Raw genomic sequence first — 27,805 nt, forward strand, 5'->3', positions numbered from 1 at the left:
GTGATTCATTGGTAAAAGACGGTATACATATTATTGCTCCAGGTCAAAACAAGAAGCCTGTATCACATGAATCTGTTGAATATTTCGATGAACTTGCATTTCCAACCATATATGGTGGAAACTATTTGGAGTATGATAAAACTAAAATATCTTATGTTCGAAGAATCAAATGGGAAATAAGACATCATGACCGCAGAAACTGCAAGCCAAAAATTGTATTATTTAAAGCTAAACAAAAATTATTATATTGTTTAAAATCTGCAATTGGGACAGCGATGCGTAAAAATTTCAAAGGTGATAATTTGAGAGTAAAAGATGTAAAGGGTGAAGAAAATCGACAAAGACTTTGTGATAACAACGCAGCTTATCAATTTCTCAGGAATATTCGAACAAGTCCAGGCTACGCTGAAAAACGTGGTAAACATGCGTTGGCAATGGTTCGACAATTAGGATTACCCCATTTGTTCGTAACGCTTGGTCCAAATGAATTTTTTTCACCAGAATTATTATTACAACTAGCAATTAACGAAGCTCGAACTACGAACAAACCACCAATTGTTGAAACACTCGTCGATGCCTTGAATTTATCACAAGCAGAAAAGAGTCGTCTCATTAAAAATGATCCAGTTTTGTGTGCTGAATTTCACAACAGAGCAAGAGCTTTTTATTCATATATATTCATCAATGTACTCATACATGTTATAAAGGGAGGAATAAATCGAAATGCCAATTTAATTTTCCAAAGTTTGTTATGCCAAAAACAACAGTTGTGTTTCCTCTTCCCGAAGAAAGTCACATAGAAGAAATAAAAAACAATTTTAAAAAAATAAGGGATCAAATGCAAAGTTACCGTGAAGTTCGACAGATTGAGTTATTTAGTGAAATGTTGAAAAAACTTGAAATATCAGAAAAAAAATATTACGAAGCAATATCATGTGCCACAAAAACGCCCATTGTCCTGTTGCGTCGCTCTAGTAATGAAGTTGACATTAATAATTACAATAGAGAGTTGCTAGATGTATGGGAAGGAAACCACGATATACAGTATATTCTTGATCCATATACAGTGCTATAAAATACTTATTCGGCTATTGTTTCAAGAGCGAATATGGAATGATACAACTGATGAAAGATGCTGTAAAAGAATGTAAAGACGGAAACCATTCAGTAAAGGAAAAATTCAAAAAAGTTAGCAACGTTTTCATAAATTCATCTCTTATATCAGCATAAGAAGCTGCAGATGAATGTTTATCACATTACATGGCCAAGTTTAGTCGTGGAGAGAAATTTATAAACACTAATCTTCCTTCAAAACGAATTGTTATTCGAAAATCTGAGCGAGAATTAGCAGAATTGGACGAGGACGATACTAGTTTTGCACATGCAGAATTTCTAGATCTTTACAGCAAACGACCACAAGAACTTGAAGAAGTTTGCTTAGCTGACTTTGCTGCATGGTATACTAAGAAAACCTCTCAGACGTTTAAAAATGATTACGAAAGTGATAGTGCCAGTGAAAACGAAGATGAAAATGATAATAAGGACAATGATGAAAGTAACGAAATTAATCTTAGGGGAAACGATGTTGAAATCGAAGAAAATGAATACGAAAACTATGAAATTAAAGGACGGGAAGGAGTCATTTACTTAAGAGTTAAGACGGACAAAACCTCTTATTATTCGATACTGTAATTTTAGAAAGGCTGTTGACCCTACAAACTTTTATCGCGAACAAATTATGCTTTTTTTACCTTGGCGAAATGAAGAAAAAGAAATAATCGAAGTCGATGCAGAAGGAATTTATTTCCAAAATCTTGAAATCATAGTTCAAAGATTTGGAGCTTACAATAGTTTTACTCCTGAAGAATTAGAAGAAAAGAAAGAGCAGTACGACATAGATCGTGAAGAGTACGAATTAGAGCAAGTAAGAGAATTTTTAGAAAATGAAATATCAGATAGCCAAAAAGTGGATGCGTTTTCTCAGCTTGGAATAAATGAAAAAGCCTTAACAAAAATAAAAATAATAAGATTAATGATGATGAAAATATCAATTCGTACGTAATAACAGTTACTCCACGCATTGATCTGGACGAATTGCTTAAATTAATGCAAAATTTGAATGAAAAGCAGCGAGAGATATGTTTGCACATTTTACATTGTTTTAAAATTGGAAGAGAAAATGAATTAATCATGGTACAAGGTACGGCAGGAACGGGTAAAAGCTACGTAATAAAAGCTATTGATCAATTAATGACAAAATACTTTGAAAATATACGTGGTGCTAAAACAGATACTCAAAAAGTTGTTCTTAGTGCAATAACTGGTGTAGCTGCCTATCTTATCGGTGGAAAAACTTGTCACAGTGTATTCAAATTTCCAAAATATTCGTATCGTTTCGTATGGAATAAGAAAAGAACCATCAATAATCTTCAAATGCACTATTCTGTACTAAAAGATGTGAAAATTTTTATAATTGATGAAGTTTCAATGTTTCCACAATTAAATTTAGCTGACCTAGATTTTTTTTTTACGAGAAGTGTTCGGTGTTGATATATCTTATTAGCTATTTGGTGGGAAATGCATCATTTTTTTTGGTGATTTACTTCAACTTCCTCCTGTGAAAGGTAGTGCAGTTTATGAAATACCGAATAGTGATGATCCTACTAAATTTTTCAAATATTACCTCTGGGATAATTTTAAATTTTATGAGTTAGAGCAAGTAATGCGGCGAAAAAATATTAAATTTATCACAGCTCTAAAGAACGGTGCACATTCTTCAATGAGTGAAGAATACATAAAACTCATTAAAGCTCGAACAGTTTCCGAAAGTCAAGTTCCAAATGATGCTTCAAGATTGTTTTATACTAACCGAGAAGTAAATGATTTGAACTGTAGGAAAATAAAGCAAATGCCAGGTGAACTTTACCAATGTTACGCGACAGATACTGTTTATAAAAATAATCTGTCGACTAAAGATACTAAAGATTTGTTAGTACAATATATGGATGACCAGATTGCATCTACTCTCATTCCATATGTCTTGCCGATAAAAGTAGGCATTAAATATATGATTGTAGTAAATCTTGATCCTAGTGATGGATTAGCAAATGGAAATATCGGAAAACTGGAACGTATTACTTTTGATGAAAACAATACGACCATCAAATATCTTCGGTTAAGTTTTGACGATGAGCATATTGGTTCAAAAGAAAGATCAAAATACTGGGAGTTTATGAAAATTAACAATATTCCTTCAAATTACGTTCCGATAAAAAAAGAGAAAGTGAAAATGACTTCTAATAAAATCAGAATGAGCCATAAAGCTTATCGTGACCAATTTCCGTTACGAGCAGCTGAAGCTAGCACAATCCATAAAGCCCAAGGTACGACACGAAAATCGGTTTGCGTGGATTTTAAGATGAAAAATAATATGTCAGCAGCATTAAAATATATAGCACTTTCGAGGTGTGACTATGATGGACTTTATATAACTGGTGAATTCACAATTCCGAATCCTAAGGACAAAAAATCAAAATGTGTAATTGAACTAGAGCGTCTAAGAAGTGAAGCTAAACTATCAATAAGTTATTACGACTTTGACTGTGAGAAAGGCAAAAGTGTTATTTACCATAATATTAATTCGTATCGAAAACATAAATCAGATGTACTTACAGAGACTGTTGGTACAGAAAAGCTCACGTTGTAATTCTGGCAGAAGCCAATATAGAAAAAATAAACTCTCTTGAAATTCTCCCAACTTTTGATTTATTATATCCTCTGACGGAAGATAAGGTTGTCAAAAAAAAATCAAGAGGATTAATCATTTTCGCAAAAACTTCATCTGAAGTTCGTAATCTCTCACCAAGTCATGTGATAGAGGGGAAGCTAGAAGGTAGCGACAAAAGTTGGCAACTTGATCTTAGAACATTTGAACTGAATAACCATTATTTTATTGTAGGGTATAAATCTCCACGTACCCCTAATGAAGTCTTCAAGAATCAGTTAAATCAGCATATTAAAAATGCTCCAAAAAATCTATGGATTACGATTATGGGTGACTTTACTATTAACGTAAAAAAACCGAATAATTTTTTCTCAACATTCAACAACAATGACCAATTTTGTCAACCAATTGAACATAACCACATCAACAACTGATGCAAACACACCCTAGCGGATGGCTCGACTCGCCAATGTAGCATTTAGTCGACAGCGATTTGACAGCCATTCGACAGCATATATAAAACGTAATTCAGGAGCACCGGATACTCAAAATGAGGTGGAAAAATATAAAATAAATATAAGATTATAATGACAATAACTTAAACTGAATGAAACTTTGACTAGTACCCCTGGCGGAAATGACAAGACTTGATTTCGGCGCTTTTACAAGAACGAATCAATAGCTATCCAAGAGCAAATTAAAATTAATATTACAGAACCCCTAATTATAATATGAACCATTGAATACCATAATAAAATATTGAAATATTCTATTGACAGTTTAGACACATTAATTTGACGTAAATTATCTTTCATTATTGATAATTTATACGATTCGAAAACATAGAATTAAGAGGTTAGGGAGCCAGCTGTCAAACAAATTACAGACACAAAACACAAGACCTCCACTAGCAGTAATTTATGAAAACTTACCACTGAAAAATGAAGCAATCAAAAATAGTAAATGAATTTGAGTTATAATAGTTTTTATTTATTATTATTATTTAAATTTTAACAAAATATATATAAAAAAAAAAGTACACATAGTCTGCACAGTATCCAATCCATAGCAAATCAAGAGCAAAACAAGAACAAAACCAGAACGTTTCAATAGCAAAACCAGAGCAAAACAAGAACAGAAAAAAAAATCATAAAAATTAATAAATAAACCTATTGTTGATAACTGTATGTCATTTTATCATATTTATTATTATTATTTAGTCATTTTAACCAAAAAAAAATGACATACAGTTATCAACAATAAGTTTATTTATTAATTTTTATGATTTTTTTTTTGTTCTTGTTTCGCTCTTGTTTTGCTATTGAAACGTTCTGGTTTTGTTCTTGTTTTGCTCTTGATTTGCTATGGATTGATACTGCAGACTATGTGTACTTTTTTTTTATATATATATATTTTTTTTTTTTCGTTAAAATGACTAAATAATAGTAATAAATATGATAAAACGACATACACTTATCAACAATAGGTTTATTTATTAATTTTTATGATTTTTTTTTCTGTTCTTGTTTTGCTCTGGTTTTGCTATTGAAACGTTCTGGTTTTGTTCTTGTTTTGCTCTTGATTTGCTATGGATTGGATACTGTGCAGACTATGTGTACTTTTTTTTTTTTTTTTATATATATATATTTTTTTTTTTTGTTAAAATGACTAAATAATAATAATAAATATGATAAAACGACATACACTTATCAACAATAGGTTTATTTATTAATTTTTATGATTTTTTTTTCTGTTCTTGTTTTGCTCTGGTTTTGCTATTGAAACGTTCTGGTTTTGTTCTTGTTTTGCTCTTGATTTGCTATGGATTGGATACTGTGTACTTTTTTTTTTTTTATATATATATTTTTTTTTTGAAAATGACTAAATAATAATAATAAATATGATAAAACGACATACACTTATCAACAATAGGTTTATTTATTAATTTTTATGATTTTTTTTTCTGTTCTTGTTTTGCTCTGGTTTTGCTATTGAAACGTTCTGGTTTTGTTCTTGTTTTGCTCTTGATTTGCTATGGATTGGATACTGTGCAGACTATGTGTACTTTTTTTTTTTTTTTATATATATATATTTTTTTTTTTTGTTAAAATGACTAAATAATAACAATAAATATGATAAGACGACATACACTTATCAACAATAGGTTTATTCATTTATTTTTATGAGTTTTTTTTCTGTTCTTGTTTTGCTCATGGTTTGGTATTGATTTGCTTTTGATTTCAGTGGTAAGTTTTCATAAATTACCGCTAGTGGAGGTCTTGTGTTTTGTGTCTGTAATTTGTTTGACAGCTGGCTCCCTAACCTCTTAATTCTATGTTTTCGAATCGTATAAATTGTCAATAATGAAAGATAATTTACGTTAAATTAATGTGTCTAAACTGTCAATAGAATATTTTAATATTTTATTATGGTATTCAATGGTTCATATTATAATTAGGGGTTCTGTAATATTAATTTTAATTTGCTCTTGGATAGCTATTGATTCGTTCTTCTAAAAGCGCCGAAATCATTCTGTAATAGCTAATGAATTGCTCTTGTGTGTTCCGCCAGGGACATGTATTTAATATTAAATAAGAGTTTGAATTATACAAGGTAGAGAGGTTAGATTGACATGATTCGCATATCTACTGAAGTCGGAAAGCTGTCGAGCCTCAGACCATTCATCGGTAATTGACTCGATCATTATTACCGAGATATTTTGTCACTAAATCGACAGGCTTTCGACACCGAATTGAGAGGTGTCTAATTTAATCATTTTCCATTGTTTTAAATTGTTTAAACATCATGAAGGACTTTATTCATGATAAATTTGCATTTTTTTTATAAAAAAAATAATAGAATATATAAAAAAACTTGTAAAAATTTAAACAAAAAAATTTTTTTTTTGTTTATAATTTTTAAATTTATTGTTAATAACAATTGCATCTAAAAATCAAAATAAAACAGTATAATTAGGCATTTAAAGTTTAAACAATCGCAAAAATAACTTTTTGATGTGTAAACATCTTTAGGCGCGGATTGGGTATGGAGTAAAAGGAAAAAAATTGAGTTTAGACGTCAGATCCGGTAACGGATCTGGGCAGGACTCCATTTTCTGTCAGTCTACATTGCGCCATGCAGCGCTATGGTAATCGGTCGGTCACCGTTACCATCAGACGTTCTGTAGTATAGATGAATTTAAATGCGAGTATTTATATATTTATTTATTGAAGTGAAACTTTTTTAGAATGGGTAGTTAAAAAAAAAACAAAAGATGGGTGCAATGAAAGTAACGCAATGAAGGTAGTCAATGATAATTAATTTATTAATTTATTTATATATTTATCTTTTGTTTTTTCCTATTTACTGTTTATTTCCTTGACTACGATAGATTGAATTATCTGATTGAACATCAGACAAATATACAGTTAAGCAATACTTCTCTTTTAATGTAAATTATTTCAATTGAAACATTATAGATTCAATTAAAAATAATTATTCATCACAATTAATGAGAGATAAATTGAAACCATCAAAAAAAAATTTATCAATAAGTTAAATATGATGAGAAAACAATGTACACAAACACAAGAATATACTGGACCATTTCCATCACCAATATCATTAGCAATACCAAAAAAACTAAATGCTTTACATCAAAAATATCGTGCAGCATTAGAAAAATACATTAGCTGGTTATTGACTATCAGATCCATATTGATCGCCAAGATTACGTGAATTGATTGAAAAACTTATGGGTTCATTTCGTGATCTGAGTTTACCACTTCTTGAGCTACAAAAAGTTATATTAACAATACCTAGTATACCAATATCAGTTGAAAAAAAATACGTAAATTATTAACACTTTATGAAAGAAAGTGTTAACAAAATAAAGATGAGCTAATATTACGTAGTATTAGACGTGTTACATTCACTGCATTACAAAAACGTCAATTTCGAAAATTCTTTACATTTCGTCGAAAAAATGGTTTTATTGAGGATAAAATATATCGTCATTTAGAACAAGGCTGTGCATTTCAACCTAAATTAAATCGTATGAAAGCATATGATCTTGAAGCATTACCAATGTCAAATCAAATAATGCATTTATATCTTGGACAAGCTAGTTTTGATTATTCACATAATAAAGATGCACGTGTATTACTTGAAGCAATGGATGAATTAGAAAACACGTGAAAATATATTAACACCAATGTATCATTGAGTTGCTGACAATATACTGAATATAGAGAAAAACGATGTCATCTGTTGTATTATCTGGTTTTAGTTATGGTACTGAAAGAAAGGACAACGAGATAAACAATTAGTACTGGTAGATTTTCCAACTGCACGTGTACTTTTTAAAGCTGGTTGTTCAGCACTTGAACTTGAAGTACTTTTAAAATTACCAAATAAAGTTATTGATACAAGTATTGATGATTCACCAAGTTGTTACAATTAGAGTGTCCATATGTTTAAAAAAACTGTTTCATCCAGTACAGAAGTAGTGTTTGAAATCAATCCAATTTGTCTGGTGTATACATACGTGAACTATTTGTTATGAACCATGATTTATATTACAATTATATAATTAGTATTGCTCCTGTTATTGTTTAGTTGTTCTAGCAGTCAATGAAAAACCAAATGGAAAAAAATTAATGTTCTCCATCAAAATTTGTATTATATTTATTTATATTTTTCAGGCTCCAACATGTCACATTATGATTTTAGAAACGATATAAGAGCATTGTTTAACAACGTTGGAAGCTTGATGTATCTGAAAATGATATATGTATAGGGAAAATATCAAGCATTTGCATCCTGATAAAAATCTTGATGATCCTCAAGTGACTGAGAGGACACAATATTCTTTAAATATTTAACAAAGATTATAGCAATATTTCTCAAATGGTAATTTTTATTTTTTTTTAAATTACAACAAATTAATAACAATTAGTAACAAATTTTATAATATAAATGTTATATTGATTTTCATTATTAGTTGAAGAACAAAAACAGCAACAACAGCAGCAGCAATAACAACAACAACAACAACAACAATGACGACGACAATACCATGATTTATATGACCCATTATAGACGATGATTCCGATGTTAACATAATTTATGATACTTTCCATCAACAACGACAAGAACAATAACAACAGCAAAACCATGATTTGTATGATTCTTTCGAGTCTGATGTCGAAATTATTTATTATTCATTTCATTATCATAAACAACAACAATAAAAACAATGACAATTTAATATTAGAATTAATTCAAATTATTAGTTTCTTATGGTTATTCTCCATTTCATATTATATTTCCAAGTTATGTTAAAGAAAAAACAGGTTGTGTTCAATTAAAAAAAAAAAAAAATTGGTCTATTACTATAATCATGTTTTGTTAATATAAATATTTATAAAAGAATATTATGCTGTTTCATTTATAATGTATTAATTAAACTTTTTTCCAGATATTTTTCGAAATGTTTTTACGTCAATAGTTTGATTGAAGTTAATAAAAAAATTCTTTTTAGTCGATTGTTTTTTTATTTACCCTGGTTACGATGCAAAAATCGAAATAGTTTTCCAGATATTTTTTGAGATTCATAATTAATGAAGAATAAATAAACGAATTAGTTGACTCGAAAGGAAATCAAAAAAGATTGCTAGTTTAAAATATAATAATGCAACGAGGAATTCTTCAATCACTCTTTGTTGAAATTACTGAAGAAGTTTCACTTCCCTGTGCGTACAATAACACACACACATTTTTATATTTATTTTTGTATTTATATATTTATTTATTTATTGTTATATATATACCGTTGTATATATTAATATACAAGTATTTTATTTGTATTTATTGGTTATGCTTGCATTTGTTGGGCGAAATAAAGTTCATATGTATACATGCATATGCAAGTATTTTTCATTTACATTAATTTACAAGATTGATATTGTAAGATTAGTATATTAATATATACTATTGTTTATATAAAATAATATTTCCTAAATTTAAAACAAAATATTGAATTATTATACAATAATGACTAATTTCATGTTTTAAAAAAAGAGAAATAGACATTGATGTGTTAGTTTGAAAAAGAAAATTATTATTGTAATTGTACAATAATTTTACAATATAATTTATTTATATTTTTTTAATCGAAGTAAAGAAAAAATGGTATACTTGATAAATATATATATATTTATAATTATTAAGTTTATTATAGTGAATTAAAAAAAGGTACACTGAGAGAAAAAGTTGCTAAAATATAGCAAAATTTTGATTGAAAGTTTTAGGCTTTGATTTAAAAAAAAAATGTATTAATTTGAACAAAATATTTTTTAATTAAAGCAATTTATTTATACCCAAAATTTTGAAGTATAAAGTTGAATAATTTGCTGGATAAAAAAAAATTTTTTTTTAAATTAGGCGCTGCAGTTTTTATTATTTATTATATTATTATTATACCATGTATCGAAATAGCGCCTAATTTTTTTTTATCCAGCAAATTATTCAACTTTATACTTCAAAATTTTGACATTCTTTTGGATATTTTACGTCTTTTGATTATTAAAGGTATGATGAATAGACAGGTATTTAAAAATTGAGGCTTTTTGGCGACATTAATTGTAAATTTATGTTTTGTTTTTATTTCACTTATTTTGTTTAAACTAATAATGAATTATATTTGTAATTCGTCTACTTTAAATTGACCGTGAATACCATAATAAATAATAAATAATAATCGAATACTAATTTTCTGAAATATAAAAATTTAAACGTGTATATATACGTGTATAGATTTAATACCTGGCTTTTACTGACTCTTATATCTTTTTTATTATTTGTTGGAAAAAATCGAGAGTAGGCTTATTGGAAAGAGAGGCATCGATATACATACACACAGAGAAGGATATGTTAACAGTTAACATATCCTGTTTAATGTTAACATATGCCATGTGAAAATGGGTGGTGGCTGATAAGTTTACATCAAAGATATATATATTAACATTAAACATACGTATCTTAATAGTTAATATGCGTATGTTAACTATTAAGATATCTGTAATTGACACAATTTGAAGGTTAGGCTGATAGTTGAAGCCATTTACGTATCTAAATATGAAAATTGAATGTAAAATTAAGAATGAATTTACAAAAAAACTAAATTTAAATAAATTTATGACAACACGAGTACATATTATATTATATTACAATTAGAATAGTATCACAATATAATGTCGAAAAAAAAAGATGACAAGAAGTAGACTGGCGCATCAAAATATTTGGCCGCGTAAAGATACGTATGTTAACTATAAACATACGTATGTTAACAGTTAAGATATCTATGTTTATTGTTAATATATATATCTTAACATTAAACTTTTGTATGTTTAATGTAAACATATTGGTATGTTAACTGTTAACTTATCCTTCTCTGAGTGTAGTAAAACTATTCTTATTTTTTTTTTTTAACAAATAATTAGAACGCCATTTGATAAATTAAAAACGACGACGTCACGGACCACTGACTTAAAATACTTATACCCGGTAAAGAGTCTCGCTTTTTAAAAATTGAGGCGAGACTCTACCGAGTCTCTTGATATTATTATTATAAATATAATATAGATATCATCATTTATACTATGAACTTCATCGATATTAATAATATCATCACTAATTAATTGATTGTTGATATTATCGAAGTCGTTACAAATGTCTTGACAGACTGCGAAAGAAGTTTCACTTCCCTCGCGCGTACTGCTAACACACACATTTTTTTTTTTTTCTCTTATATTTATTTATGTAAAAGAATTTTTTTTCTTGATTCGTTCAATATTTTTCTTGGATTATAACAAATACGTCATAAACCAAGAAGCTTACTTCTAAAATCGCGAACATTTTGTTATAATCCAAGACCTATTTGGTTATAATCCAAGAACCTTACTTCTAAAAATTAGAACATTTTGCCATGATTCAAGAAATTTTTGTTATTATTTAAGAATTTTTTTTTATAATTCAAGAAGTAATTGTTATAATTCAAGACCTGTTTGGCCATAAACCAAGAACCTTACTTCTAAAAATTAGAACATTTTGCCAAGATTTAAGAAATTTTTGTTATTCTTAAGAATTTTTTTTTATAATTCAAGACAAGATTTCCATAATTCAAGAAATTTTTTGTTCTCGAATTAAGAAGTTTTTTATTTAATGTAAGAAAATTTTTCCATAATCCAAGAACTTTTTTTGCGAGAACAAAAGTTCTGTATTTTAGAAGTTTTTTTTCTCAATGTGTAAAGTCGGGCCAATAAGTCAGGCCAACGTCGGGCCGACGGAATTTTTCTACCAGGATGATATAATAAATGTTTAAACATTTTTATTAATTTTTTATAAGTGTTTATTCATATAATATCAATAATATTTTAAGAAAAAAAGTTTTTTTACAACAGTTGAAGTCCAACTCCTTATCTGCTGAATGCCAGGGAGATACTGGGACTCCCTTTTTTGGGACCAAATTCTGGGACCAAATTTTTAGTAGAGACAGGTTATCCAATAGATAGGCGCTGGATCCAGGTAGAAATCTAAGTCGATTTCCGACGGTCAACATCCAGCGGATGTCGAAAATCGAACTCGGATCGACGTCGAAACGTTACGCGAGCCCTGATACAATTCTGTAAGTAAGATTGAGAGACAAAGGGTTCTCATTGCGAGAACTTACATATCAATTTAAATGAACAATTTAAACTAATATAATAATGATAATATAAGAATTAACTTAGAAATTTAATATTGTCTGATCTGGACTGATTTATGCATTTATTATTATTGAATATTTAATAAATAGTTATTCTTCATTACTGCAATAGAATTTGTAACATGACATTTCTGCCAGTTATCTTCTCGGACCGCTTGTTACCGCCATTTTACCTGTAAATTGTCCTTTTTCATAAACAAAGCTAAAAACCAATAAATCAAACATAATAATAATAATAATTTGTATCCAAAAAACATAGTAATTAAAATCAGGGGTTTTCAAATCACCTTAAAACCGGAAAAAGGCATAACACAATCGCGCGCTCAAAACAAATTCATACCTGGACAAAATACAATCAAACAAATGAATAAAACAACCGAAACAAGCAATCTAGAGGAAAGCCGCAGGGTCGCTCAGTGTGTGGGTTTTGGTAGAAGCCGATAAAGCATAAGCGAACTGAAGTTTCCAGTTTAGTTACCATGGCCATGGTGATGAAAGACGATCTGAACCTTGTACATGGAAAAAATGGCCTCAAAAAATGGCCTTATTTTTTTTGGCCTCTTAAAAATGGCCCTTTAAAATGGCCTTATATTTTTGGCCTCTTAAAAATGGCCTCAAAAATGGCCTTATTTTTTTTTTTTTGGCTTCTTAAAAATGGCTTTAAAAAATGGCCTTATGTTTTTGGCCTCTTTTGGGGCCATTTGAGGCTATTTTTAAGAGGCCAAAAAAAATAAGGCCATTTTTTAAGGCCATTTTGAAGAGGCCAAAAATATAAGGCCATTTTAAAGGGCCATTTTTAAGAGGCCAAAATAAATAAGGCCATTTTTTGGAGCCATTTTTTCCATGTACGAGGTTCAGATCGTCTTTTTTTTAAACTATATTTCACCATGTTGCCATGGTATTTACGGCAAGCTGAAATAACAGACGAACTTCCCGGCTCTGGTTATAATTAATTTTACCTGAAAATAATAATAAATAAATATCCCAAAATAATAACAAAAGAAACACTATTAATTCATTTTACATTATATTTATTTATCAAACAAACTCAATTATCAACGTAACTCATTTAGCCAACGTAACTTAAATACAAAATAAACTAATCCATAATTATCTCAAAAATCCTAATCTGAAGGGGACCGCGTCCAACAAAATATTAATTATTAATTAATAAACAAACTAATTCTAATTATCAAAAGTATCGAAAGTATCATGGTCAGTTCGAGGATCCGCCTTGAGTTGATCATCCAAAAACAAAGCTAACAAAAGGTAACACATGGTGGTTGATCCACCATGTTAAACATACAAAAATAACCTCAAACTCACCGTCACCAGACGACTGGTTAAAACAGAGGTCCAGTCAGTCTGACGTCTCAAAGAACAAGAGAGCGAGTTTTTCACTCACTAATTATTTTACTCAATTTTACAAATCAAAAAGAGGGGGGATTTGCCCTATTCTAATGTGACTTGATGTTGATGATGTCGCTAGTTGAAGAGTCAAACTGTTGTCTATGTGGCTTAGCCTTTAAGGCAACGAGAATCGTTACAAATTTTATTGTTGATTTACTCATTTATTTCGATTAATTTTATTCCTTGGTATTTAAATTTATTGAAATGAATTGTATTCATTTTATTTGTCAAATAAATTATTAAAAAACTAAAAAAAAGAAGTAACAAAGGAAAAGATGTAGCTGAGGAATTGAGGTTGCCGAAGAATTATGTTTTAAGGAAATAATATTGCTTGAAATATAATTTTTTGGCAACCTCAATTCCTCACCTACATTCTTTCCTTAGCTACTGCTTTCCTTTTTGGACATTTGTATTTCTAAAAAAAAAATTTACATGTATTTTATTTATAAAATAAATAAAAATGTCCAAGGAAAAGCAGTAGCTAAGGAAAAGATGTAGCTAAGGAATTGAGGTTGCCAAAAAATTATGTATTGTTACGTACCAAGTTGGAAAATTAAAATTAAACTACGAAATAACAAAAAAAAAAAGAATATGTAAAACCAAAATTAAATAGGCAAAAAATCATAGAATAATTAAAACAAATCAACTTGGTATTTCACGTTAATATTAAAAAATCCTCTTATTTTGTTATTCCCTACAGGGTAACGGGTTAGGAGGGAATGTGTATGATTGTAGATGTACCTTGATGTAAGAATAATCCGAAACAATTGTTGTTGAGAGCGTGTCAATCTGGATGGTCGCCTGTTGATGTTGGTAGTCTCGAATAATCCAAACGGTGAAATAAACTGGAAGCACAGAAAACAACACCCCGTAGAAATGTCACAGTCAATAATTTTATAGTATTGGGAACAGTCAATTGATAAACGGAAAGATAATAATTTAAACACAAAGATTATTTAATTCAAATTCACTTTTAAAGTTTTATTTATTAGAAACGTAAAAGTTCAATTGATTTTATTATTTATTTAATTTGATTTGATTTATAAAATTTTAAATATAATAATTAATTTAGATATTGTCCAAACAAAAGTTGTCGCAAGAGTGAAGCTCCTTAAATTCTAAAATAATAATTCCCATAAAAATTAAATTAAAAAAAAGGGATGATTAAAAGTGGGAACATCTTGACCAATTATATTTTACCGGTCCCACGATAGTCAGCGTTTAATATTTTACTTAGAGAATTATTTGTAACGTCAACGGATGTAAAATATCGAGTAGCTAAGGTGACTTTGAACTACGGTTTGCAAAAAGAATTAAAAATAAAAAACATGATGTTGTGAGAAAAAAGGTAAAATGTTGATTTTGCAAAAATAATATAAAAATAATTTGAAAAATAAGAGGGAAAAAATTTAATTGCTTACTCGGTATTTTATATGCCCTTGAATTCACTAAATATTTATTTATTTATTATTTATTAATAATATTGATACCAAGACGAAAGAGTATGAAGGAAATAACGTTGTTTAAAATATAATTTTTTGGCAATCTCAATTCCTTAGCTGCATTGTTTCTTTAGCTACTGCTTTTCCTTTTGGACATTTGTATTCAAAAAAAAAAATTTACATGTATTTTATTTATAAAATAAATAAAAATGTGCAAGGAAAAGCAGTAGCTAAGGAAAAGATGTAGCTAAGGAATTGAGGTTGCCAAATAATTATGTTTGAAGGAAATAATGATGCTTAAAATATAATTTTTTGGCAACCTCAATTCCTTAGCTACATTCTTACTTCAGCTACTGCTTTTCCGTTTGGACATTTGTAATTTAAAAAAAAAAATTTACATGTATTTTATTCATAAAATAAATAAAAATGTCCAAGGAAAAGCAGTAGCTAAGGAAAAGATGTAGCTAAGGAATTGAGGTTGCCAAATAATTATGTTTGAAGGGAATAATGTTGCTTAAAATATAATTTTTTGGCAACCTCAATTCCTTAGCTACATTCTTACTTCAGCTAGTGCTTTTCGGTTTGGACATTTGTAATTTAAAAAAAAAAATTTACATGTATTTTATTCATAAAACAAATAAAAATGTCCAAGGAAAAGCAGTAGCTAAGGAAAAGATGTAGCTAAGGAATTGAGGTTGCCAAATAATTATGTTTGAAGAAAATAATGTTGCTTAAAATATGATTTTTTGGCAACCTCAATTCCTTAGCTACATTATTTCTTCAGCTACTGCTTTTCCTTTTAGACATTCGTATTTTTAAAAAATAAATTTACATGTATTTTATTTATAAAATAAATAAAAATTTCCAAGGAAAAGCAGTAGCTAAAGAAAAGATGTAGCTAAGGAATTGAGGTTGCCAAATAATTATGTTTAAAGGAAATAATGTTGCTTAAAATATAATTTTTTGAAAACCTCAATTCCTTAGCTACATTCTTTCTTCAGCTACTGTTTTACCGTTTGGACATTTGTAATTTAAAAAAAAAAATTTACATGTATTTTATTCATAAAATAAATAAAAATGCCCAAGGAAAAGCAGTAGCTAAGGAAAAGATGTAGCTAAGGAATTGAGGTTGCCAAATAATTATGTTTGAAGAAAATAATGTTGCTTAAAATATGATTTTTTGGCAACCTCAATTCCTTAGCTACATTCTTTCTTCAGCTACTGTTTTTCCGTTTGGACATTTGTAATTTAAAAAAAAAAATTTACATGTATTTTATTCATAAAATAAATAAAAATGTCCAAGGAAAAGGAGTAGCTAAGAAAAAGATGTAGCTAAGGAATTGAGGTTGCCAATGAATTATGTTTGAAGGAAATAACGTTGTTCAAAATATAATTTTTTGGCAATCTCAATTCCTCAGCTACATTCTTTCTTTAGATTCTGCTTTTCCTTTTGGACATTTGTATTTTTTAAAAAAAAATTTACATGCATTTTATTTCTAAAATAAATAAAAATGTCCAAGGAAAAGCAGTAGCTAAGAAAAAGATGTAGCTAAGAAATTGAGGTTGCCAAATAATTATGTTTGAAGGAAATAATGTTGCTTAAAATATAATTTTTTGGCAACCTCAATTCCTTAGCTACATTCTTACTTCAGCTACTGCTTTTCCGTTTGGACATTTGTAATTTAAAAAAAAAAATTTACATGTATTTTATTTATAAAATAAATAAAAATTTCCAAGGAAAAGCAGTAGCTAAGGAAAAGATGTAGCTAAGTAATTAAGGTTCCAAAACAATTATGTTTGAATGAAATAACGTTGTTTAAATATAAATTTTTGGCAATCTCAATTCCTCAGCTACATTCTTTCCTTGGCTACTGCTTTTCCTTTCGGACATTTGTATTTTTCAAAAAAAAATTTACATGTATTTTATTTATAAAATAAATAAAAATTTTCAAGGAAAAGCAGTAGCTAAGGAAAAGATGTAGCTAAGTAATTGAGGTTCCAAAACAATTATGTTTAAATGAAATAACGTTGTTTAAATATAATTTTTTGGCAATCTCAATTCCTCAGCTACATGCTTTCCTTGGCTACTGCTTTTCCTTTCGGACATTTGTATTTTTCAAAAGAAATTTACATGTATTTTACTTATAAAATAAATAAAAATGTCCAAGGAAAAGCAGTCGCTAAGGAAAAGATGTAGCTAAGGAATTGAGGTTGCCAAATAATTATGTTTGAAGAAAATAATGTTGCTTAAAATATGATCTTTTGGCAACCTCAATTCCTTAGCTACATTCTTTCTCCAGCTACTGCTTTTCCTTTTAGACATTCGTATTTTTAAAAAATAAATTTATATGTATTTTATTTATAAAATAAATAAAAATTTCCAAGGAAAAGCAGTAGCTAAGGAAAAGATGTAGCTAAGTAATTGAGGTTCCAAAACAATTATGTTTGAATGAAATAACGTTGTTTAAATATAAATTTTTGGCAATCTCAATTCCTCAGCTACATTCTTTCCTTGGCTACTGCTTTTCCTTTCGGACATTTGTATTTTTCAAAAAAAAATTTACATGTATTTTATTTATAAAATAAATAAAAATGTCCAAGGAAAAGCAGTCGCTAAGGAAAAGATGTAGCTAAGGAATTGAGGTTGCCAAATAATTATGTTTGAAGGAAATAATGTTGCTTAAAATATAATTTTTTGGCAACCTCAATTCCTTAGCTACATTCTTACTTCAGCTACTGCTTTTCCGTTTGGACATTTGTAATTTAAAAAAAAAAATTTACATGTATTTTATTTATAAAATAAATAAAAATTTCCAAGGAAAAGCAGTAGCTAAGGAAAAGATGTAGCTAAGTAATTAAGGTTCCAAAACAATTATGTTTGAATGAAATAACGTTGTTTAAATATAAATTTTTGGCAATCTCAATTCCTCAGCTACATTCTTTCCTTGGCTACTGCTTTTCCTTTCGGACATTTGTATTTTTCAAAAAAAAATTTACATGTATTTTATTTATAAAATAAATAAAAATGTCCAAGGAAAAGCAGTCGCTAAGGAAAAGATGTAGCTAAGGAATTGAGGTTGCCAAATAATTATGTTTGAAGGAAATAATGTTGCTTAAAATATAATTTTTTGGCAACCTCAATTCCTTAGCTACATTCTTACTTCAGCTACTGCTTTTCCGTTTCTACATTTGTAATTTAAAAAAAAAAATTTACATGTATTTTATTCATAAAATAAATAAAAATGTCCAAGGAAAAGCAGTAGCTCAGGAAAAGATGTAGCTAAGGAATTGAGGTTGCCAAATAATTATGTTTGAAGAAAATAATGTTGCTTAAAATATGATTTTTTGGCAACCTCAATTCCTTAGCTACATTATTTCTTCAGCTACTGCTGTTCCTTTTAGACATTCGTATTTTTAAAAAATAAATTTACATGTATTTTATTTATAAAATAAATAAAAATTTCCAAGGAAAAGCAGTAGCTAAGGAAAAGATGTAGCTAAGTAATTGAGGTTCCAAAACAATTATGTTTGAATGAAATAACGTTGTTTAAATATAAATTTTTGGCAATCTCAATTCCTCAGCTACATTCTTTCCTTGGCTACTGCTTTTCCTTTCGGACATTTGTATTTTTCAAAAAAAAATTTACATGTATTTTATTTATAAAATAAATAAAAATGTCCAAGGAAAAGCAGTCGCTAAGGAAAAGATGTAGCTAAGGAATTGAGGTTGCCAAATAATTATGTTTGAAGGAAATAATGTTGCTTAAAATATAATTTTTTGGCAACCTCATTCTATTCTTCTCCTACTGCTTTTCCGTTTCTACATCTGTAATTTAAAAAAAAAAATTTACATGTATTTTATTCATAAAATAAATAAAAATGTCCAAGGAAAAGCAGTAGCTAAGGAAAAGATGTAGCTAAGGAATTGAGGTTGCCAAATAATTATGTTTGAAGAAAATAATGTTGCTTAAAATATGATTTTTTGGCAACCTCAATTCCTTAGCTACATTATTTCTTTAGATTCTGCTTTTCCTTTTGGACATTTGTATTTTTTAAAAAAAAATTTACATGCATTTTATTTCTAAAATAAATAAAAATGTCCAAGGAAAAGCAGTAGCTAAGGAGAAGATGTAGCTAAGGAATTGAGGTTGCCAATGAATTATGTTTGAAGGAAATAACGTTGTTCAAAATATAATTTTTTGGCAATCTCAATTCCTCAGCTACATTCTTTCTTTAGATTCTGCTTTTCCTTTTGGACATTTGTATTTTTTAAAAAAAAATTTACATGCATTTTATTTCTAAAATAAATAAAAATGTCCAAGGAAAAGCAGTAGCTAAGAAAAAGATGTAGCTAAGGAATTGAGGTTGCCAAATAATTATGTTTGAAGAAAATAATGTTGCTTAAAATATGATCTTTTGGCAACCTCAATTCCTTAGCTACATTCTTTCTCCAGCTACTGCTTTTCTTTAGACATTCGTATTTTTAAAAAATAAATTTATATGTATTTTATTTATAAAATAAATAAAAATTTCCAAGGAAAAGCAGTAGCTAAGGAAAAGATGTAGCTAAGTAATTGAGGTTCCAAAACAATTATGTTTGAATGAAATAACGTTGTTTAAATATAAATTTTTGGCAATCTCAATTCCTCAGCTACATTCTTTCCTTGGCTACTGCTTTTCCTTTCGGACATTTGTATTTTTCAAAAAAAAATTTACATGTATTTTATTTATAAAATAAATAAAAATGTCCAAGGAAAAGCAGTCGCTAAGGAAAAGATGTAGCTAAGGAATTGAGGTTGCCAAATAATTATGTTTGAAGGAAATAATGTTGCTTAAAATATAATTTTGGCAACTCCCTCAAACTCTTACTTCAGCTACTGCTTTTCCGTTTGGACATTTGTAATTTAAAAAAAAAAATTTACATGTATTTTATTTATAAAATAAATAAAAATTTCCAAGGAAAAGCAGTAGCTAAGGAAAAGATGTAGCTAAGTAATCAAGGTTCCAAAACATTTACGTTTGAATGAAATAACGTTGTTCAAATATAAATTTTTGGCAATCTCAATTCCTCAGCTACATTCTTTCCTTGGCTACTGCTTTTCCTTTCGGACATTTGTATTTTTCCAAAAAAAATTCACATGTATTTTATTTATAAAATAAATAAAAATGTCCAAGGAAAAGCAGTCGCTAAGGAAAAGATGTAGCTAAGGAATTGAGGTTGCCAAATAATTATGTTTGAAGGAAATAATGTTGCTTAAAATATAATTTTTTAACTCACCTCAATTCTTACTTCAGCTACTGCTTTTCCGTTTGGACATTTGTAATTTAAAAAAAAAAATTTACATGTATTTTATTCATAAAATAAATAAAAATGTCCAAGGAAAAGCAGTAGCTAAGGAAAAGATGTAGCTAAGGAATTGAGGTTGCCAATGAATTATGTTCGAAAGAAATAACGTTGTTTAAAATATAATTTTTTGGCAATCTCAATTCCTCAGCTACATTCTTTCTTCAGCTTTTGCTTTTCCTTTCGGACATTTTTATTTTTTAAAAAAGAATTTACATGTATTTTATTTATAAAATAAATAAAAATGTCCAAGGAAAAGCAGTAGCTAAAGAAAAGATGTAGCTAAGGAATTAATGTTGCAAAAAACATAATTTCTTTGGCAACATCAATTCCGTAGCCACATTATTCCCTTAGCTGCTGATGTCCTTTGTTATTTTATTTATTCATTTGACAAATAAAATTAATAAAATTTATTTTTATTAAATTCAAACACTAACTAAAAAATTAATATAAATAAATCAATAAATAACGAAATTCCTTTGCAATAACAGTGAATTACAGCTATTCATCAAATATTCAATAATAATAGACGGATAAAAGAATCAATCGGACAACAAATTCATAAATTAATTATTATATTAACGTTAATTAGTTAATCACCTTACTATGAAAGTTTTTAATGAGAACCTCTTGCCCTCAATCTCACTTACAGAATTATGTTAGAGCTCCCTCTGGATCGACGTCGAATCGAGCGTTTTTCGACCTCGATCCGAGCTCGAATTCCGACGTCCGTCCGAGCTATTTTAGCGTAACGTTTCGAAGTCCAACCGACATACGTACGGACGTCGGAGTGAGCTCCGAGCTCGAAATTCGACTTCGAATCGACGTCAAATGGATGCTCAATTTCTACCTGGGAATCAACTCTGGATATCCTCTGGACGAATTTTAAATCCTTAGCCTTTTTTTTGGATACAAAGATATCTTGCAAATACGTTCTGGATGCATATTTATCCACAGGATAACTTGTGGATGATATGTGGCATTTAGAAGTTCCATCAGGGCAGTGTTCATGTTATTAATTTCTCTACTAAAATTTCTGTACTCAATCTCGATTTCAACTTTTTGTATATTTCAACATTAACCATACTTTATTTGTTTTGATGAAATATTACGATTCTTATTTTTCAACATATCCTCGGCTTTATATAATTACTTGATGTTACACCACTAACAACACGTTTCAACAATATTTGATATATTCCAGTTTATTCGTCTTTACCTTTAACAACTTCAGCTTCAAGTGCTTCTTTCTCAACCAGAGTTGAAAATTTATCGATGTCAGTATTACTCTGATTGGTATTAGTCATCGGACCTAAGACCCAGGTAGGATCCCACAAGGGTGAACGGCCGTGCCAGGCTTGTTACAAGCTTGTGTTTCCTAGCCTTGGTGGACTAGAACCTAGCTTGGCACAGAGAATTTTTCCAGTCATTGCACAAGACTTGTTAATCTAGGCTTGTACCAAGCCTGTGTCGATTGTTATTTCCCAGCCTCACACAAGGTTAAAAATTCCAAGCTCGTGTCAAGCTTGTATTTACAGTCATTGCACAAGACTTGTTATTCCAGGCTTGTACCAAGCCTGTGACAATCGTTAATTCCAAGCCTCACACAAGGTTAAAAATTCCAAGCTCGTGTCAAGCTTGTATTTACAGTCATTGCACAAGACTTGTTATTCCAGGCTTGTACCAAGCCTGTGACAATCGTTAATTCCAAGGCTTACACAAGGTTAAAAATTCCAAGCTCGTATTAAGCCTGTATTTACAGTCATTGCACAAGACTTGCTAGTCTAGGCTTGTACCAAGTCTGTGTCAATCGGTAATTCCAAGCCTTAAACAAGGTTGAAATTTCCAAGATTGTGTCGAGCCTGTATTTATAGTCATTGCACAAGACTTGTTAGTCCAGGCTTGTAACAAGCATGTGTCAATCGTTAATTTCAAGCTTCACACAAGGTTAAAAATTCCAAGCTCGTGTCAAGCCTGTATTTACAGTCATTGCACAAGTCTTATTAGTCCAGGCTTGTACCAAGCCTGTGTTAATCGTTAGTCCCAAGCCTCACACAAGATTAAAAATTTCAAGGTTGTGTCAAGCCTGTTTTTCCAGTCACTAGACAAGCCTTGTTAATCCAGGCTAGACACAAGACTGTCCCCTTGATTTTTCCCGCCCTCACACGAGCCTCGTAATACAGCCTTGTTTCAAGCTGGTGCCCATTGTTTCACCAAGCCCGACACGAGACTTGACTTATGCTTATATTTAACTCAAAAAAAAAAAAATTATAGTAATTAGATATGTAAATTTAATATAAATTTCAAATAAAAATTATCAGCCTTTGACTATTGTGTGAGGCATTCGCAAGGACTGTGTTTTCAGTTTCAATAGAATTTATTTTTATGAAAAATTTTGACGACCACTTTCATCAATACCCCGATGGTCGACATGATAGTGCATTGGACTTCCACGTGAGAGGCCCCGGATCGATCCTGCGTCGCGTCCCTAGTTTTTCGTTTAATTATTATCGTTTAATAGAATTGTCTGAATTAAAAAATGACAATGTCGGAATTATTAAATTAACAATAATAATAGATTAACCATAATAATTTATTTATATTTTTTTTTAAATTGTTTTTGGAAGCTTGAGTCAAGCCCGAGGCACAAGCCTCGGCACAAGGCTGGAATACGAGTCTTGACACGAGGCTGGGACACGAGCCTTGGCACAAGGCTTGTCATCAAGCTTGTAACATAGGCACATTTCCAATCACTTAACAACCTTGGCACAAGCTTGTAGCACAAGCTAGACACAAGCATGTGAGCCTTGTGCACAAGCTTGTGCCAGGCCTGGCACAATCGTTTACTCCTACCTGGGGAATTTACAATATACTTCTTGTGTGATATATCTCGTTGTATTTGAGAATAATTGAACAATAAAAAAAAAAAAGTTAAAGATACTATCAAAAAAATTAATAATTTCCTACCGTCATAGCGTTATATTCGTTGCATCCGTCTTTTGTTTTTTTTTTTTTCTCTCACCACCTATTCTGAAGAAGTTTCACTTCAAAAAAATGATTAGAAATTATTAAAAGGAAATATTTTCAACAAAATTGTAATATCACAAAGAAATTCCAACGTGCGCGTTGAAGGCGTGCCATTGGTCTCGTTTCATGAAATTCAAGAATCTTAAAAAAAATATGTTTACGTATTCAGGTGGACGTACCATTGGTCTTGCAGAAGTCAAACATAAAAGCAACTCTATCACTCAATGGTGGGGAAGACGAGTCAAATTTCAACATTGTACCAGCACGATGCCGAGCACCGAGTCTCGGAATTGATATTGACATGGTATCAGAATTTGATCCATCTTCATCAGACAGTGGTGTTGTATCCAGGTGTGCAGTCGTCAAGCCTCTTAAATTACGTTTGTGTCGTCCAATATTTGGTCGCAAAGCAGTTGAAAAAATCAAACGTGATCCAAGCAATAATGTTGGTATAGTGGGTAAATGTGACATAAGTACGCCAATCGAAATAAAACCAGTAAAACCTCGTGATCCAGAGCGTGAAAAACGGAGGATCGCGCGTAAGAAAGAAAAACGTGCTACCCTTATTCTTGGTTTAATAATGGGGAGTTTTATTGCGTGCTGGCTTCCATTTTTTTTTCTTTATATTATTAAACCTCTGATACCAAGTCTCACAATACCTGCGCAGGCGTTTGTCATTGCTTTTTGGCTCGGGTATATCAACTCTGCACTCAATCCTGTCATTTATACAGTATTTAATAAAGACTTTCGCCGGGCATTCCGAAGAATACTTTACAAATAGTACAGAGCTTGTCGCCAAAAATTTATGATCGTATTATGAATGGTATATCAGAACTGACTCAAATATGAAGAAAAAAAAAATAAAATGTCATTTTTAACAATTTCGAATAATTGTATATTATAGAGTAAATTTATTTTCTAATTAATTAAACCTGAAATCCGATGAACTATGCACCATACAATTCCTCCGGAAACCAATCCTCTAACCACCCCAAAAACAACTATTGATAGAATACTTCCTAGAAAATATGGAGTTGATGATTTTTATCCAAGAAATTTTGATTATGAATTCAGTGAAAGTAATTTTTTTAAAAAAAGGTGATGCACTGTTCATTGTTGGTATAAAGTGACTATTACGCGGAGAAAAATAATTTGTAAATTTCGCATTTTTTTTTGCGATTGAGGAATCCGACACAATTTATTTAAAAATTTACATTTTCTTTGGTGAGATTTTTATTTTTTAAAAACAAAACTGAATAAACATTTTTTTTTGTAAATTTTACATTCTTATTGGGTGAAATTTAATGATAAAAATGTTAAAAATTGATTTTTTTTGTTTTACTTAAAATGAATTTAAATTATATCTTTGAAAAATGCGAATTTTACAAATGAATGCGGTGAAAAAAACAAAAAAAATAATCATTAACGATTTTAGATATTTTTTTAGTAAATTCTGCAGCTTTCAATTGTAATTCAGAAAAAAAAAAAAGACACAAAAATAAAATGCAAATTTTACATCTAAAAACTGTAAAGTATATTGGAAAAATAAGTTTATAGAAATTAACAAATTTAAGAGGTAGATTTTACATTTTTTTATTGTATAAAAAATTGGGGTTGTCTAATTTCTCGAAAGCCTGGTAAGAAACATGTGTGCGTGAGAAAGTAATTCGTCTTTTCTTTAACTACTGATTTTCCTTGGACATTTTATTTATTTTATAAATAAAATACATATAAATTTATTATTAATGAATAGAAATGTCAAAAGAAAAGCAGTAGCTAAGGAAACGATGTAGCTAAGGAATTGAGGTTGCCATAGAATTATATTTTAAGCAACATTATTTCCTTAAAACATAACTCTTTGGCATCCTCAATTCCTCAGCTACATCTTTTCCTTAGCTACTGCTTTTCCTTGGACATTTGTATTTTTAAAAAATAAATTTACATGTATTTCATTCATAAAAAAATATGTCAAGAAAATCATAGAAAAAAAAGATGTAAATAGGAATTGAGGTTGCCAAAAAATTATATTTTAAGCAACATTATTTCCTTAAAACATAACTCTTTGGCAACCTCAATTCCTTAGCTACATCTTTTCCTCAGCTACTGCTTTTCCTTGGACATTTTTGCTTATAACAAATAAAATTACATGCATTTTATTTTTTAAATAAATGAAAATCCTAAGAAAAAATAGTAACTAAGGAAAAGATGTGGCTAAGGAATTAATGTTGGTTAATCTATCTGAATACTGTTATTACCCATCCTCATTTATTCCTTAGCCCTAAATTTCGAAATAAAATAAAAGAATTTTCAATTCATTCTTACATGAGTTTTTTGCCGAAACGATTTCAAATATTCCAACAAATTGATTTAAAACGACTTTTTAATATTTTTAACGTGCAAATTTTTATTTCCGTGTTAATTCTTTAATGTTACTAATTCATCAATAAAAAGTTTTATTTCCGTCGTTATTGGAGGTCTATCTTAATATAGACAAAAATTTTCCACTTTAACGTAAACACGCGATAGCTTAGGAGATAAGGCGCTGTCTTTTAAAAGATAGGATAAATAGGTTTAGGTAGAGTCGTAGGTTCAAATCCCGGTCAGTACACGTAGCAACAAAAAAAAAAAAAAAAAAAACAACTACCGACTCTCTCCATTTACAAACAAAAAATTTACATTTTGCTTTTTTTTTTTTACTAAGCATGTCATTTAGTAAAAAAAAATGTTAATTTTTCATGTTTTTTATGCAAACTGTATCTCCGCGATGAAAACAATTTTTAATTGTAATTTTTACATTTTTTTTTTGCAGAATCCTTTATTTACTAAAAAAAAATGTAACTTTTACATTTTTTTTCAATAAGCCTGATGTTTAGTGAAAAAAAAATGTAAATTTTACATTTTGATAATGTGAATTACGGCTTTGATCTGATTACACATTTTTTTTGTAGTTTTTACACATTTTATGTTACGGATTCCCCAATTGAGGGTCTGGATGCAATAACACCTCGAGCGCTCAAAGACAGAAACGCGACGTTGTTTCGGTGGAAAATTAAAATTGAAAAATTAAAAAAAAAAAAAATACAGTGATCTATAAAATTAAAAAATATACATTTTCATTCAAATAAATTTTTTTTTATAATAATGAGTTAATGCAGTAAAAAATAAAAACAAAATTTTTTTTTTTGAAAAAAATACTTTTTTTTCAACATATAACTCGTGATAACTCCTTTAAAAATTTATAAATTGACTTAAAAATTTAACTGTAGCTTTATCATAGGCTAGCGATGGCAATAGTAATATTAAAAAATTTATTTATTTATATTGTTTAACTTTTTTTATTTATTGTATTGTGCCGATGGAAAATTCAATTTGTCTAACTTCGAATGAAAAAAGAGTCGGAGAAATTTCAAAATCGAGTAACTTGTCAGTAGCAATATTGTTGTCTGTTGAGCAGTATATCAAGAAGTTTTATGCAAATTTTCGGATATTTTTATTAATTATTTATTGAGTTATTAATTTAACAACAAATTGAGAGCCGCCGTTAAGGCTATATATGCGTGATTATCAGCCCCCTCTCTCGTGAACGCCTATTTCCATATAAATACCAACGATATACGCGCTATTTTTTGTTAAGTTTACAAATTATTTTTCTCCGTGTACAGCTGTAACTTTTTCACGTTATTTTGTAGCAACCAGTTCAAACTTTGAAGATCATTTTCTGTTCCATTATAGTATACATGAGTATGATGCATGCAAGTTTCTCATATCACACCTTTTTTTAGGAAAAAGCTTTTTATAAAATTGAAGTACGTTATGCAGACTCTTCAATGAATGAACAACGTAGCACATAAAGTGATTTGTACTATCCTATATTTATACGGGTTTTACATATCTTTTACGTGTAACATATACTATTATTCTCTTACAAGCACGACACACTGAAGAAAAAAACTTCTGTCAGATAGACGCCAGATATTTCTTCTTGCAAAAAAACTTGTGTGTTATTGTACGCACAGGGAAGTGAAACTTCTTTGGTAATTCTAATTGAAGGATCCCTCGTTGCATTAATATATTTTAAACTGGCGGTCTTT

At 29.2% G+C, this 27,805-nt stretch overlaps 1 protein-coding gene across 1 annotated transcript in view; it reads left to right on the top strand.

The window, feature by feature from the left end:
• Positions 1-24,599, top strand: part of LOC122851928 (alpha-2Db adrenergic receptor) — a 98,989-nt gene extending 74,390 nt beyond the window's left edge. The window contains exon 3 of the mRNA XM_044151439.1: positions 23,884-24,599. Coding sequence (XP_044007374.1) covers positions 23,884-24,495 — 612 coding nt within the window. The 3' untranslated portion in view covers positions 24,496-24,599. The remainder of the gene's footprint in view (positions 1-23,883) is intronic.
• The last annotated feature ends 3,206 nt before the right edge of the window (positions 24,600-27,805 follow it).

The sequence above is a fragment of the Aphidius gifuensis genome, linkage group LG3, assembly GCF_014905175.1.
Source record: "Aphidius gifuensis isolate YNYX2018 linkage group LG3, ASM1490517v1, whole genome shotgun sequence".
NCBI lineage: Eukaryota > Metazoa > Arthropoda > Insecta > Hymenoptera > Braconidae > Aphidius > Aphidius gifuensis.